At 51.1% G+C, this 13,419-nt stretch overlaps 1 protein-coding gene across 1 annotated transcript; it reads right to left on the reverse strand.

Annotated features, from left to right (window-relative positions):
• Positions 1-3,378: 3,378 nt before the first annotated feature.
• Positions 3,379-11,150, reverse strand: SIGLEC11 (sialic acid binding Ig like lectin 11). Its single transcript, XM_065898267.1, has 9 exons — positions 11,108-11,150; positions 10,637-11,020; positions 10,188-10,475; positions 9,941-9,988; positions 6,576-6,833; positions 6,202-6,486; positions 5,867-5,963; positions 5,304-5,370; positions 3,379-3,570 (listed from the first exon to the last, which is right to left on the reverse strand). Exons 1-9 carry the CDS (start codon positions 11,148-11,150, stop codon positions 3,379-3,381), a joined length of 1,662 nt encoding a protein of 553 aa, XP_065754339.1.
• Between the last annotated feature and the right edge of the window lie 2,269 nt (positions 11,151-13,419).

Genomic DNA, 13,419 nt, shown 5'->3' on the forward strand with positions numbered 1-13,419 from the left:
GTTTCGGTCAGTGGTTCCCTAACAAGGTGTGGGGTTTCATCTCCAAGAGGGGCCGCCCACTAGGCAGCTGGGAAGGACAAATCACTTCCCTTCCCTTGTGAAGTATTTTTCTTACGAAAAAGGATTGCTTCTCAGGCTATTGCAAGTAAAATGCCTTCTGGATGAGACCTCAGAAACGATAGCAAATGTTTGCAGAGACTTCCTTGTGGATGTTAAAATTCAGCTGAGTACCTTTTACAGATCTAATTGGCTCTGTTCAGTGATTCCAGAACTGAGCAGCGTCCTGTCGAGCAGATAGAACAGATGTTGAAGGACTTTTTAGAGGCAGAAGGAAGCAGGAACAAGAAAGTTCTGCTGGGCTTCCCTGGTGGCGCAGTGGTTGAGAGTCCGCCTGCCGATGCAGGGGACGCAGGTTCGTGCCCTGGTCTGAGAGGATCCCACGTGCTGCGGAGCGGCTGGGCCCGTGAGCCATGGCCGCTGAACCTGCGCGTCCGGAGCCTGTGCTCCGCAAAGGGAGAGGCCACAACAGTGAGAGGCCCGCGTACCGCACAAAAAAAAAAAGAAAGTTCTACTAGGCAAAAAAAGCAGGTTGCTTATTGCAAACTTGCTTTTCTTCAGGGGACTGCAGGGGTCTGTCAGGCATATTGCTTAACTAATTCTGATCAGATGATTCCTGATTGATGGTTTAAGTTGCCATTTCTGGAAGAGCCAACACTGACACGGAGTCTCTGTTTGGTGACGTGGGGCTTAGCATAAGCAACTCCATTTTGGGCCTGTTGTCTTATTTTTAACACCCAGTTGGAAGTTAATGGGGAAGTTTTTACTGCTTTGGTGGAGAGTCTACAAATGCAAATTATGTTGGGTGTTTGTGAAATGTTTCACATCTACGTTGTGAGATGTAGATGTTTCCCGTCTACGTTGTGAAACGTATTTATTTTTTTAACGTATTTATTTTTTTAATTTATTTTATTTATTTTTGGCTGCGTTGGGTCTTCGTTGCTGGGTGGGCTTTCTCTAGTTGCAGTGACTACTAAGCCCGCGCGCTGCAACTACTGAAGCCCCCCACGCCTAGAGCCCATGCTCCGCAACAAGAGAAGCCACCGCAATGAGAAGCCCGCGCACCACAGCAAAGAGTAGCCCCCGCTCGCCGCAACTAAATAAAGCCTGTGGGCAGCAACAAAGACCCAATGCAGCCAAAAATAATAAATAAATAAAATTTATAGAAGAAGATAATAATAATCCATGGGAATTCCCTGGCAGTCCAGTGGTTAGGAATCGGTGCTTTCACTGTTGAGAGTGCGGGTTCAATCCCTGGTTGGGAAACTAAGATCCCACAAGCCACACGGCACGGCCAAAATAAAAATAAAAATAAAAATAAAATGATCCATGGGGGGAAGCATGTTTCATTGCTTACTTATAATTTCCAGGGTTTGTTTAGCCATAGAATTATGCAAATTAAAAGAACAGAGGGCTTCCCTGGTGGCGCAGCGGTTAAGAATCCGCCTGCCAATGCAGGGGACACGGGTTCGAACCCTGGCCCAGGAAGATCTCACATGCCGTGGAGCAACTAAGCCCGTGCACCACAACTACTGAGCCTGCGCTCTAGAGCATGCAAACCAAAACTACTGAGCCCACGTGCCACAACTACTGAAGCCTGCATGTCTAGCGCCCATGCTCCACAACAGGAGAAGCCACCGCAATGAGAAGCTGTTGCACCGCAATGAAGAGTAGCCCCCGCTCACTGCAACTAGAGAAAGCCCGCACGCAGCAACCAAGACCCAAGGCAGCCAAAAATAAATATATAAAAAGAACAGAAAACAATGTTAAGTGCTCTGTTGTTTAAAGAATTGATGGAAAATTTCTTTAAGTGTCAAGGCTATTCTTAAAAGAGACATGACTTAGAACAGGAAAAGAAATTCTTTTTTTTAATTTGAAGTATAGTTGATTTACAATGTTGTGTTAGTTTCAGGTATACAGCAAAGTAATTCAGTTATACATATATACATATAGATTCTTTTTCAGATTTTTTTCCCTTATTAGTTATTACAAGATAATGAATATGGTTCCCTGAGCTATGCAGTAGGTCCTTGTTGTTTATCTCTTTTATATATAGTAGTGTGTATCTGTTAATCCCAAACTCCTAATTTATCCCTCCCTGCCTCCTTTCCTCTTTGGTAACCATCTGTTTGTTTTCAACGTCTGTGAGAAGAAATTCTGACTTGAAGTGGATAATTACTGTGGCATTCCCATGACGGTATTTTCAAAAAGACTTCATCCCTTGGAGAATGTGATTCTCTTACACAGATGTTACCAAATACTCTGCCAGCATGAGAGCACATGGAACCATCTTGTGTCATGTTGAGGAAGGGGGTAAAAAGTGGCAACCATGCTCTTGTTTTGTCGGTAGACACCATTTTTAAAGGTCATTGATCAAGAGATGCAACGTGATCCTGAAAAATGGCAAAGCAAAATCTGCTATGAAAGATGGAATTACATGCTTCAGCACCTCCAATCTGAAGGACAGTCATCAGCATGAAGTTATTAACTTTATGCCCAAAACACATTCCCTATCTTGGCCCATAATGCTCTTGTTGGGCATGTTTCCTCATGAATGGAAACAATGGAAAAAATTAAATGGACACTCAATGGAAAAAAGAACAAAATCAGTTGGATGTGACCCCCGTTAAAAACTATATTACAATGTAAATGGACACAGACTGGAAGTGCAAGGAATTTTATAAGCAGATTCTGCAAAGCCAGAAACTTAAGGAGAACCAAAATATCAAGGACACAAAATTCAAGAGGTACCCTTGAATCATTGATTTCAGATAATCAGTGAATGATTTTTTTTTTTTTTTTTTTTTTTTATTTATTTTTGGCTGTGTTGGCTCTTCGTTTCTCTGCGAGGGCTTTCCCTAATTGCGGCAAGTGGGGGCCACTCCTCATCGCAGTGCGCGGGCCTCTCACTATCATGGCCTCTCCCATTGCGGAGCACAGGCTCCAGACGCGCAGGCTCAGTAATTGTGACCCACGGGGCTGGTTGCTCTGCGGCATGTGGGATCTTCCCAGACCAGGGCTCGAACCCGTGTCCTCTGCATTGGCAGGCGGATTCTTAACCACTGCGCCACCAGGGAAGCCCGTGAATGATTTTTTTTGTCTGAGAAAACACACAAATTGACTTTCCAGGAAGCAGGCTCAGAGAGAGGCCAGTATGCAATGTGTTGGGAGGAGGAAGTGCCCCAGGGGTGGGTCCCTGTGGAGGGGAGGGGGAGGGGGAGGGGCAGGTGGGGCGGAGGGATGAGATGCAGCCCATCGACAGCCTCAGCTGAGAGTCTTTGGGGAGCTCTGGTGGGGGGAGGTCTCCAGAGCTGGGGGTCATCATTTATGGATCTTGATCTCAGCATATTCGGTGGTGCTGGCGGCCTCCTGGTCCTGAGGCTCCCGGGGCCTCAGCATGTAGAAACTGAGGGAGGCGTAATGGAGCTCACGTTCCACCCCAGATGTGGGGGCGGCCACCACTGGTAGGGGGAGGTCCCGGAGGCTGCCTGGAGGACACTCATGCTGGTAACCCTGAGTGGAGGGGAAGAAGGGGGTCATATCAGGATAACAGGGCTGGAAGAGAGCAAGTGGGGTCCATAAGTAAACCTGAAAACTGAACATTCAGTCTTTCATCTATTCATTCCAGACATTGGCTGAGGCCCCCATTCATTCATTCATTCATTCATTCATTCAACAAATGCCTGAGAGTAATAATGCCTGGCCCTTAGTAATTAGTTGCCAGTCTCCTGGATTCCTCACAACAATCTACTTGGGAGACACCATTATCCCCATTTATCGGTGGAGAAATCGAAGCTAAGTAAATATCCCCAAATCACACGTTTAGTCATTGGTAAGGCCAAGATTCATTCTAGATCTTTCTGACTCCAGTGCTGCCTTATGGAAAAGCTCCCCTGGTGCCAGGCTCTGGATATTCAGTGAGGAACAAAGAAGACACCATTCCTGACCTCCTGCAACTTGCTGGGGTGGGGGTGGGGGGATGGCGGGGAGCAGGCGTTAAAGCAGTAGTCAATTATATTACTATATAATTGCAAATTAAGATGGGACAAAAATGGGATGGATGGTGTGAGGACAGGGATTTGCTCAGACCTGGATGGCCCTTCAGGGACCACTCAGCATTTCAGAGGTTCAGGCAAACACAATCACCCAATTGCATTATGAACCCTAAAATCAAAGGATCTTGTGCCAGAAAGGGTTAACCTTGCCCAAAGAAAATGTGACCCTTTGCCCCAGCACCTGGGAGGGAACCTCTAAGCCCTTGAAATATCTTGACTGATTAGAGTGTCTTTGTTCACCCGGGTCTTGGCCCACACTAGATGGTGTAACATGTGACAGATGGTGGGGGCCTTGGGTCACACAGTATCACACCTCTGCAGACACTGGACACTAAGTTAAGCCATGAGGGCAGTCAGCCATGCCAACGTAACCAACTCCCAATAAAAATGCTGGGTATGGGAGAATTTCTTGGCCGTCCAGTGGTTAGGCCTCCTTATTTCCACTGCAGGGACATGAGTTTGATGCCTGGTCGGGGAACTGAGATCCCACAAGCTGCTCAGTGTGGCCAAAAAAAAGAAAAAACACTCTGGATGTGAAGGCTCAGGTGTGCTTCCCTGTCTGGCAATAGCCCATACATGTTACCACACATCATTGCTGGGAGAGTTGAGCACCTTCTGCACAATTCCACTTGAAAGAGGCAACTGGGGACTCATGCCTGGCCTCCCCCGGACTCTGCCCCATGTGCCTTTTCCCTTAGCTGATTTTAATCTCTATCCTTGTCCTGTGATATAACCATGAGTATAAAAGCTTTCAGTGAGTTTTGTGAGTCCTCCTGGTGAGTTATTGAAATTGAGCTTGTCTTGGGGACCCCCAAACTTGATAGTAGACAATAATTATTTTGGGGAGAGCCTTGTGGCATCCTGTCTTGAGGAGGTGAGGTAGGAAGTGGGGGGGGGGAAGTGGGTCAGCAGTCCAGAGAGAAAGGAGGAGGTGGGGGTAGGGAGGGTCCAGGTGGAACTGAATATAGTCAGTAAGATGGCTGGGTGGTCCTTGGCTCTGAGAGAGGAGACGGAGAGCAGAGGGAAGGGTGACTCTCAGGTCGCTGGGCTGTGTGACTGTGTTGATAGGGTCCAAGAGGAAAAGCCTGTGTGGGTCATGATGGGCGTCTAAGTCATCGAGAGGACTGCAGCCGTGGCCATGCTGGGGAGATAGCCAGATGGGATCCCGAGGGCAGAGCGCCCATCACTCACCTGGGAGGTGGGACCCAGCAGGGAGGGCGCATCCTTCTCACCGGGGACCTTCCTGAAGGTCTTCACTCTGAAAGGGGAAGCCAGGACCTTTCAGCAGCCCAGCTGGCTCAGAGCTTGGAGGGCGACTACTGTCCTCCCTGCTTAAGAGGCTAGAAGGGCTGGGACTTCCCTGGCAGCCCAGTGGTTAAGACTCCAAGCTTCCACTGCAGGGGGCATGGGTTCGATCCCTGGTCGGGGAACTAAGATCCCAAGTGCCACACAGCGTGGCCAAAAAATAAGAAAAATTAAAAAAAAAAAAAAATAGGCTAGAAGGGCTGACCGAGGCCAGGGGGTAAGGAGTGCGCCTCACCTTATTGACCTTCATAATGAGAACGGGCGCCCTTCATGGATAGCTGGGATGGAGGGGTGGGGACAGACCCTGCTCTGATTCCCTGACTCAAGGCCCAGTTCTCCAAAGCCCTGCACCACCCAGATTCCTCCAGGGGGGGCTGCCTGGGATTCCAGGGCTCAGACCCCTTCCCGCCCCCTGCACTCGCCTCCCTCCCCCAAGAGATGACACTCACGTGAAGAAGATGAGGCAGGAACAGAGACTGAGCAGGCCAGCGATGCCAGCTCCTCCGACGGCCCCCAGAACGAATTCTCCTCCAAGCTTGGGCTTCCCTGCAGATGATCGGGGTGTAGGGTGACTCCCCTCCAAGCCCCAGGACCCTCATGCCCCTTCCTCCCACAGAATTTGAGCTCTCCTCTTCTGCAGCCCCCAACCAGCCAAAGAACAGAACTCTGCTCCCACCCCTGTCTCTCATCCCCTCCCGTCCTAGCCCCTCTCCCCACAAGCTCCATCTTCAAAGGATGGAGACTCCTTTCCCCCTAAGCCTCTGCCCTCAACAGGTCCCCTGACCTGGCAGCAGCAGAACAGTGGCACTCTGGGCCCCGTGGACGTTCTGGGCCTCGCAGCCGAGTCTGAGGCCGGAGCTGAGCCCCTCGCGGAGGCACAGGGAGCTGTTGGCCCAGGGCCCAGCCGAGCTGGAGGTGACCTTGAAGGAGGCGTTGCTGAAATTCCCCTCCAGCAGCCCCTCCCCCAGCCGCCAGCGCAGGGAGGGGGCCGGCTGGGCTCGGGAGGAACAGTCGCAGTGCAGACCCTCATCCTCCTGGGAGCAGGAGGGTCCCAGCAGCTGCGGGGCGTCTGTGGGGAACGAGAAGTGTCAGCGTGCCCCTCCCCGCCCCTGGACCTGAGTGTCCTCTCCCTGGGTGTTCTCCCTCCTCCCAGCTCACTCTGCACGGAGAGACGCACGGAGGTCCGCAGGGAGCCCTGAGGATGCTGAGCTAGGCAGGTGAATTCGCCTTCATGGCCCGACACCACCCGGGGCACCTGCAGGACCCCAGGGTTCGAGGGATGTGAGGGGCTCAGGGTCCGGCTCCCCCAGGACCAGCTCAGTGTGGCTGGGGGGTTGCTGTCGGTGACACAGGCCAGGCGCAGAGATTCTCCTTCCAGGACAGGAAGAGATGAGCCGTTCCCCAGGTATTTCAGCTCTGGAGAGAGAGAGAGACAGAGACAAAGACAGAGACAGAGAGAGACAGACAGAGAGAAAGAGAGAGCTGAGCCCAGGCTATGAAGCCCTGTTTCTATGTCTCCTTTCTACTTTTTTTTTTTTTTTAAGTTGGGAAGGAATCCCACAAGTAGTTTTTTAAGCAGCTTTATTGAGATATAATTCACATACCATGCAACTCCATTTACATACCACCTAAAAGTCATGCGATAACTATCACCGCAATCAATTTTAGAACATTTTCATGACCCCCCACAATACTCTGCACCCCTTAGCCACCACCCGCAATCCTCCCATCACCCCAGCCCTACGCAACCACTAATTTCTGTCTCTGTGGATCTGTCTCTTCCGGCCATGGCGTGTAAATATCCAGCTTCTTCCCCTCAGCATGTTTCCAAGGTTCATCTACGTGTGTCAGTGCCTCATTCCTTTTCGTGGCTGAATCTCATCCATTGTCTGAATAGGCCATGTTTTGTTCATCTGTCCATCTGTGGATGGACACGGGTTGCCCCTTAACTTCTCTGAGGCATTTGCCCTCATCCACGTTTCTCTCCTTCCTTCCTGAACTGCTCACCATTAGCCGTTCAAGTATCCAAAATTCAAGTCCCAGATCCTTCAAGGCGCTTCAGGACCTGGTCTCTACCTCCTCACCTCCTTTGCCCTGGTTATCTCAGTAAATAGGGCGTTCACATCTCGCATTCTAAAATTCACAGAGGAAGGAAGGGGTGTCCAGAATGAAGTCCCTCCCACACTGACTCCCCAAGTGACAAATTCCTCTTGTCCCAGGCAACATTCATTGCCAGTTTCTCGTGTGGCCATTCCAGAGCTATTCTGTCATAGCCTCATCTAGTGGCATCGATAATAGACATCCCTGAGGGACCTCCCTGGTGGTCCAGAGGTTAAGACTCCGTGCTCCCAAGGCAGGGGACCCAGATTCGAGCCGTGGTCAGGGAACTAGAGCCGGCGTGCCACGACTAAAAAAAAAAAAAAAAAATCCTGCATGCCGCAGCTAAGACCCAGCACAGCCAAATAAATTAATTAATTAAAAAATAATATATATATATACATCCCTGAGGCTCCACAATTATGCTCCTGGCCCTAAAACTTATAATCTCATAACTCAGAGTAGGGACTGTGACCCAGTAGATCAGCACCCTTCAGGAGCTGGTTAGAAATGCAGATTTGCAGGCCTCGCTGGGCCTCCAGAGTAAGAATCTTCATTGTCACAGGGTCGTTGAGAAATGTGTGTGCTCAATCAAGCTTTAGAAGTATTGCCCAAAAGAAAGGCTATTCTGTTCGCCCAGGGAATGGGGAATGTTTGAAGGGACATTCCCAGGAAAACTAAAATCAGTGAACTCAAACGCTTGTCAAAAGTAGAATGGATAGGGCTTCCCTGGTGGCACAGTGGTCGAGAGTCCGCCTGCCGATGCAGGGGACATGGGTCCGCGCCCTGGTCCGGGAAGATCCCACATGCCGTGGAGCGGCTGGGCCCGTGGGCCATGGCCGCTGAGCCTGCGCGTCCAGAGCCTGTGCTCTGCAACGGGAGAGGCCACAACAGTGAGAGGCCCGCATACCGCTAAAAAAAAAAAAAAAGTAGAATGGAAAAGAGAAAAACAAAAATGGAATGGAAAACTAAGTTCCGCAGTGGAATGGTCTGTCGACAAGGAGACATGGTCATTACAGCTCCAAGCACTGCGGGTGAAGGTCAAGATCATGAGATGTTGCCACACCAAAGTCAAGGCAGCTCTGCCACAGAAAATCCACTCCCAGGTACAGACTCAAAAGAATCGACATCAGGGACTCAAACAGTTACTTGTCCAGGAATGTTCAGAGAAGCACCATTCACAACGGCCACAAGGTAGAAACAACCCAAATGCCCATCAGCAGATGGATGGAGAAACAGATGGTGGTCCATCCACACAGTGGAATATTATTCAGCCGTAAAAAAGGAGGGAAGTTCTGATCAATGCTACAATGTGGATGAACCTTGAAAACATCACATTAAGTGAAAGAAGCCAGACACAAAAGTCCACATATGGTGTAATTCCATTTCTGTAAATGTCCAGAATTCATAGCAAATTCACAGAGACAGAAAGTAGATGAGTAGTTGCCTGGGGCTGGAGAGAGGGGAGAAGAGGACTTGAGTACTTAACAGGTACAGGGCTTTCTTTCTGGGTGATGAGAAAGTTTTGGAATTAGGTTGAGCTGGGTAGTTGCACCACATTGTGAATGTCCTAATGTGGACAGTGGTTAAGAATCCGCCTGCCAATGCAGGGGACACGGGTTCAAGCCCTGGTCCGGGAAGATCCCAAGTATCGCGGAGCAACTAAGCCCATGTGCCGCAACTAGCAAGCCTGCGCTCTAGAGCACGCCAGCCGCAATTACTGAGCCCACGTGCCACAACTACCGAAGCCCGCGCACCTAGAGCCCGTGCTCCGCAGCAAGAGAAGCCCGCGCACCGAGACGAAGAGCAGGCCCCTCTCGCCACAACTAGAGAAAGCCCGCGTGCGGCAGCAAAGACCCAAGGCAGCCAAAAATAAAGAAATACATATTTTTTAAATAAATAAAGTAAAATGAAATCAATAAAAAGAAGAATCACACAAAATTCAGTGTAGTGGCTTTCTCCGAGCCCAGAAGGGAGGGGCTAAAATCGGGTGCTCCAAAGGTGGAGATGATCTTCTAGTTCTTACCCAGGGTGGTAAGTACCACCCGGGTCTTCCTTTTTTTTTTTTTTTTTTGTGGTACACGGTCCTCTCACTGCTGTGGCCTCTCCCGTTGCGGAGCACAGGCTCCGGACGCGCAGGCTCAGCGGCCATGGCTCACGGGCCCAGCCGCTCCACGGCATGTGGGATCTTCCCAGATCGGGGCACGAACTCGTGTCCCCTGCATCGGCAGGCGGACTCTCAACCACTGCGCCACTAGGGAAACCCCGGGTCTTCCTTTTATGGTGTTTCCTCATAATTTGCATATGTTTGAAAAATCGTCTTCGCACGAAATGAATAGTAAATAAAAAACAATCTGTCTAGGAGTGAATGGGGGCTCTCCCGTCTCTCCCATCCCCGCTGTATCCCCACGGCCCTCCCTTCCTACCTGTGCCATTTCCTCGGGAGATGCTGATGGTCAGGTTCTGGGGGGCGTCTAGGGCAGAGAGACGCAGTGAGGAAGAGAGTCAGAGCTGACCCTTCCGTGCCCCTCACCCCCCAGGAGGCACAGAACTGGAAGCACAGCAGAATAGGGCCTACATCCTTCCGGCAGACCCTCCCAGCCCCTGGCCTCCGGGTCACCAGTGCCGATTCCCCGCCCCGCGAGCAGCCCGCCATCCTGATTCCGCGCTCACAGGACACGTTGAGCATGACGGTCCTCTCCGTGCTCACGCCAGCCCTGCGGAAGGTCACCCGGCAGGTGAGGTTGGTGCCGTGGTCCTGCGGGCCGGGGGTGAGCAGGATCTCCGAGGAGTTATAGGCCCCCTTCGAGTCCAGTCCCGGGGGGCGGAGGGCAGCCCCGGTCCAGGAGATGGTGGGCGGCGTGGCCCGGTCACAGGCCCCTGGCACGGAGCACGTCACGTGGCTGCTAGAGCCGGACTCCAGGGGCTCCTTGATGTAGATATCGGGGGTCCGTGTCAGCGCTGGAGAGGAGAGAGGGAGAAGCCAGACCGCAGAGGGGACCCCTGTGTGTGCCCAGCCCTGATGTGACCATGCGCCAGTGTCCCCCTTAGAGGTGGAGGGACAGGGGGGGTCCGTCCTTCCCCCCCATCCCTGTTATCTGTTCCTGGGGACGCTTCCGTACCTGTCACGTTCACAATGAGCAGGTTATTTTTGTAACTATGTTTCACATCACTTCTCATCAGCTGAAAATAATAGTTTCCACTGTCCCCCTTCCGGGCGTCTGCGATGCCCAGGGAGCAGTTGTTCGCCCCAGGGTCCCCAAGGAGGTGGAATGGGATTTTTCTCTTCTTTTTTACTCCCCTGCCTGGGTTGTTTGTGGCCATGGGAAGGTCCATTTGGGATGGTCTATCCACTTTCCGGAACCATTCACCATAAATGGGTGTAGAGTCGGTCCGGCCAAGCGAGGGATAGGAGACGGTGCAGGGCACAAGGACACACAAACCCTCCTGCACTGTCACCGATTCCTGCACTTGCAGCTGGTACCACGGATCCTGCTGCAGGGACCCTGGGGGGACACAGAGGCTCAGCTGCAGCTCCAGCCCCAGCCCTGTCCCGGCCGGGACCCTGCTCTCCCCACCATCCACGCACTCACCCTCCCGTAGCAGGGGCAGCAGCAGCAGCAGCAACCTGTCCATGTCCAAGGGGCCAGGAGTTTCCAGGACTGTCCAGTTTCTGGACCTGCCTGTCTGTCCGGGGAGGAAGCCCCAACAGGAAGCTTCTGGGGGAGAAGGGGGCAGTGACCATCCACAGATGAGTAAAAGAGGAAGCTCGGAACTGCAAATGTCTGGAAGACATCTCTTCTGACTTCTCCTTTCATAGATGGACGCATCAGAGCAGAGAGAGGATACAGGGCTGCTCTAAACCCTGACCCCAGGAAGCAGCCACCCTGGGTCAGCCTAGGGGAAGGGCGGTGCCGGGAGCGGGGCTCTCCCAGGAAACAAGCGGGGAAAGGCTCCAGGTGAGGTGCTGGAGGCAGGGATTCATTCATTCATTCATTTATTCATTCATTCATTCATTTGCCAGGCAAACATCTACTGCACGCAGGGGCTGCGGGCAGTGGAGGGTATGACCTCACAAATCCGGCCTCACTTTTGCGTGACCCCAAACCCAGTGCCCCCACCCAGGCTCTCCAAAGTCTACTCACCTCCCTGCCTGTCTTGGGGCCGTGTATGTGTCCACACAAGGATCCCAGCTCCACAGTACGAAGTGGAATATTTGCACATGGCTTCACGCTCAGAAGGGCTTCCCACCTGGGGTTTGATGCTCTGAGGTTGCCATCTTGAAATTCCTAATAATTTTATCTTAGAGTTTGCATTTTCTAAGTGAAGTCTAATGGATAAGGAGCGCATGCCAGGGGGATTGGAACTTTGAATCACACAGGGTCAATCCGGGGACATCCTGGATCTGGAGACAGCTTCTGGGCCCACCCTCGCACCCCCATCCCACCACTTGGGCACAGAGAGGGTCTGGAGTGTGCTGAGTTGAGTGGGTGCCTGTGAGTGTCTGCACTGCCCATCCCCCCAGTCAAGCCCAAGGGATTGGACGTTAACTAGCAAATATAAACACTATGAACAGGGACTTCCCTGCTGGCCCAGTGGTTAAGAATCCATCTTGCGATGCAGGGGATGCCAGTTCGATCCCTGGTTGGGGAACTAAGATCCCATGTGCCATGGGGCAACTAAACTCGTGCACTGCAACTACAGAGCCCAAGTGCTGCAACTACAGAACCCACGCGCTCTGGAGCCCACGCCACAACGAGAGAGAAACCCGTGCACTGCAACGAAAGATCCTGCATGCCACAACTAAGACCCATTGCAGCCAAAAATAAATAAATAATAAATCTATTTTTAAAATGGTTAAAATGGTAAATTTTATGTTATGGGTATTTTAAGACAATTTTTTTTAATGTTAAGAGAAAAACAAAACATGACTGATAGAGAGTCCATGGAAAAAAGGAAAAAGGTTTTCCCTGCTTTTTTTTTTTTGTCAAAGGGACCTCACATTTTCATTTTGCTCAGGGGCCTGCAAAAGATTTAGGCAGCACTTGTAAGAAGCTTCCAGACTCAGACCTGCCCTAAGAGGAGAGCGTGGTCAGCACTGCCCAGGGGCTGGGTTGATGAGCATCTGTCCCTCTCCTGAGGGTCGGGACAACATAGGAATGAAGGACACATATCTGGGACCACTCTGCTGGCATCTAACCCAACTTCTCAAGTGACTGGCAACACATGTAGTAAAGAATTAACCTCATCCAAAGAGAGGCGTGGGCTTTACCCAGCTCCTGGGAGGGAATCCTAAGCCCTTGGCATGTGTGTCTCGGTGTCCACATTTCCTTTTTATTTTTTAATAAGAATACTGGTCATATCGGATTAGACCCACCCTAATGACCTCACCTTAACTTGATCACCTGCAAAGACCCTGTTTCCAAATAAGGTCACATTCACAGGTACTGGGGGTTAGGTCTTGAACATCTTTTTTGGAGGGACACAATTCAACCCATGACAGACCCCCAGTAAAAACGCTGGACACCAAGGTTTATACTCCACAAATGCTGTCACACATCGTTGCTGGGTGTATTGGTCAGCTTTGAGTTGCCATAAGATACCACACACTGGGCAGCTTAAACAACAGAAATGTATCAACACTTTCTCACAGTTCTGGAGGCCAGAAGTCCAAGATCCAGGTGTTAGTTTGGGGAGGGTCTGCTTCCTGGCTGGCAGATAGCTGCCTTCTCACTGTGCCCTCACATGTCAGAGACAGAGAGAGGGAGAGAGAGAGAATTCTGGTGTCTCTGTGTCTCTTCCTATAAGGGCACTAATCCTATTGCATAAGGGTCCCACCCTTATGACCTCATTTAACCTTAATTACCCCCTTGTTTCTATCTCCAAATACAGTCACATTGAGGGG

Source organism: Phocoena phocoena, chromosome 20 (assembly GCF_963924675.1).
Source record: "Phocoena phocoena chromosome 20, mPhoPho1.1, whole genome shotgun sequence".
NCBI lineage: Eukaryota > Metazoa > Chordata > Mammalia > Artiodactyla > Phocoenidae > Phocoena > Phocoena phocoena.

Coding starts and splice junctions, on each gene's coding strand:
- SIGLEC11 (XM_065898267.1), bottom strand. CDS start 11,150: ATGGACAGGTTGCTGCTGCTGCTGCTGCCCCTGCTACGGGAGG. Junction 9,989..10,187: donor CGTCATGCTCAACGTGTCCT/GTGAGCGCGGAA, acceptor TCTCTGCCCTAG/ACGCCCCCCAGAACCTGACC. Junction 5,371..5,866: donor TCCTGCCTCATCTTCTTCAC/GTGAGTGTCATC, acceptor TTCCCCTTTCAG/AGTGAAGACCTTCAGGAAGG.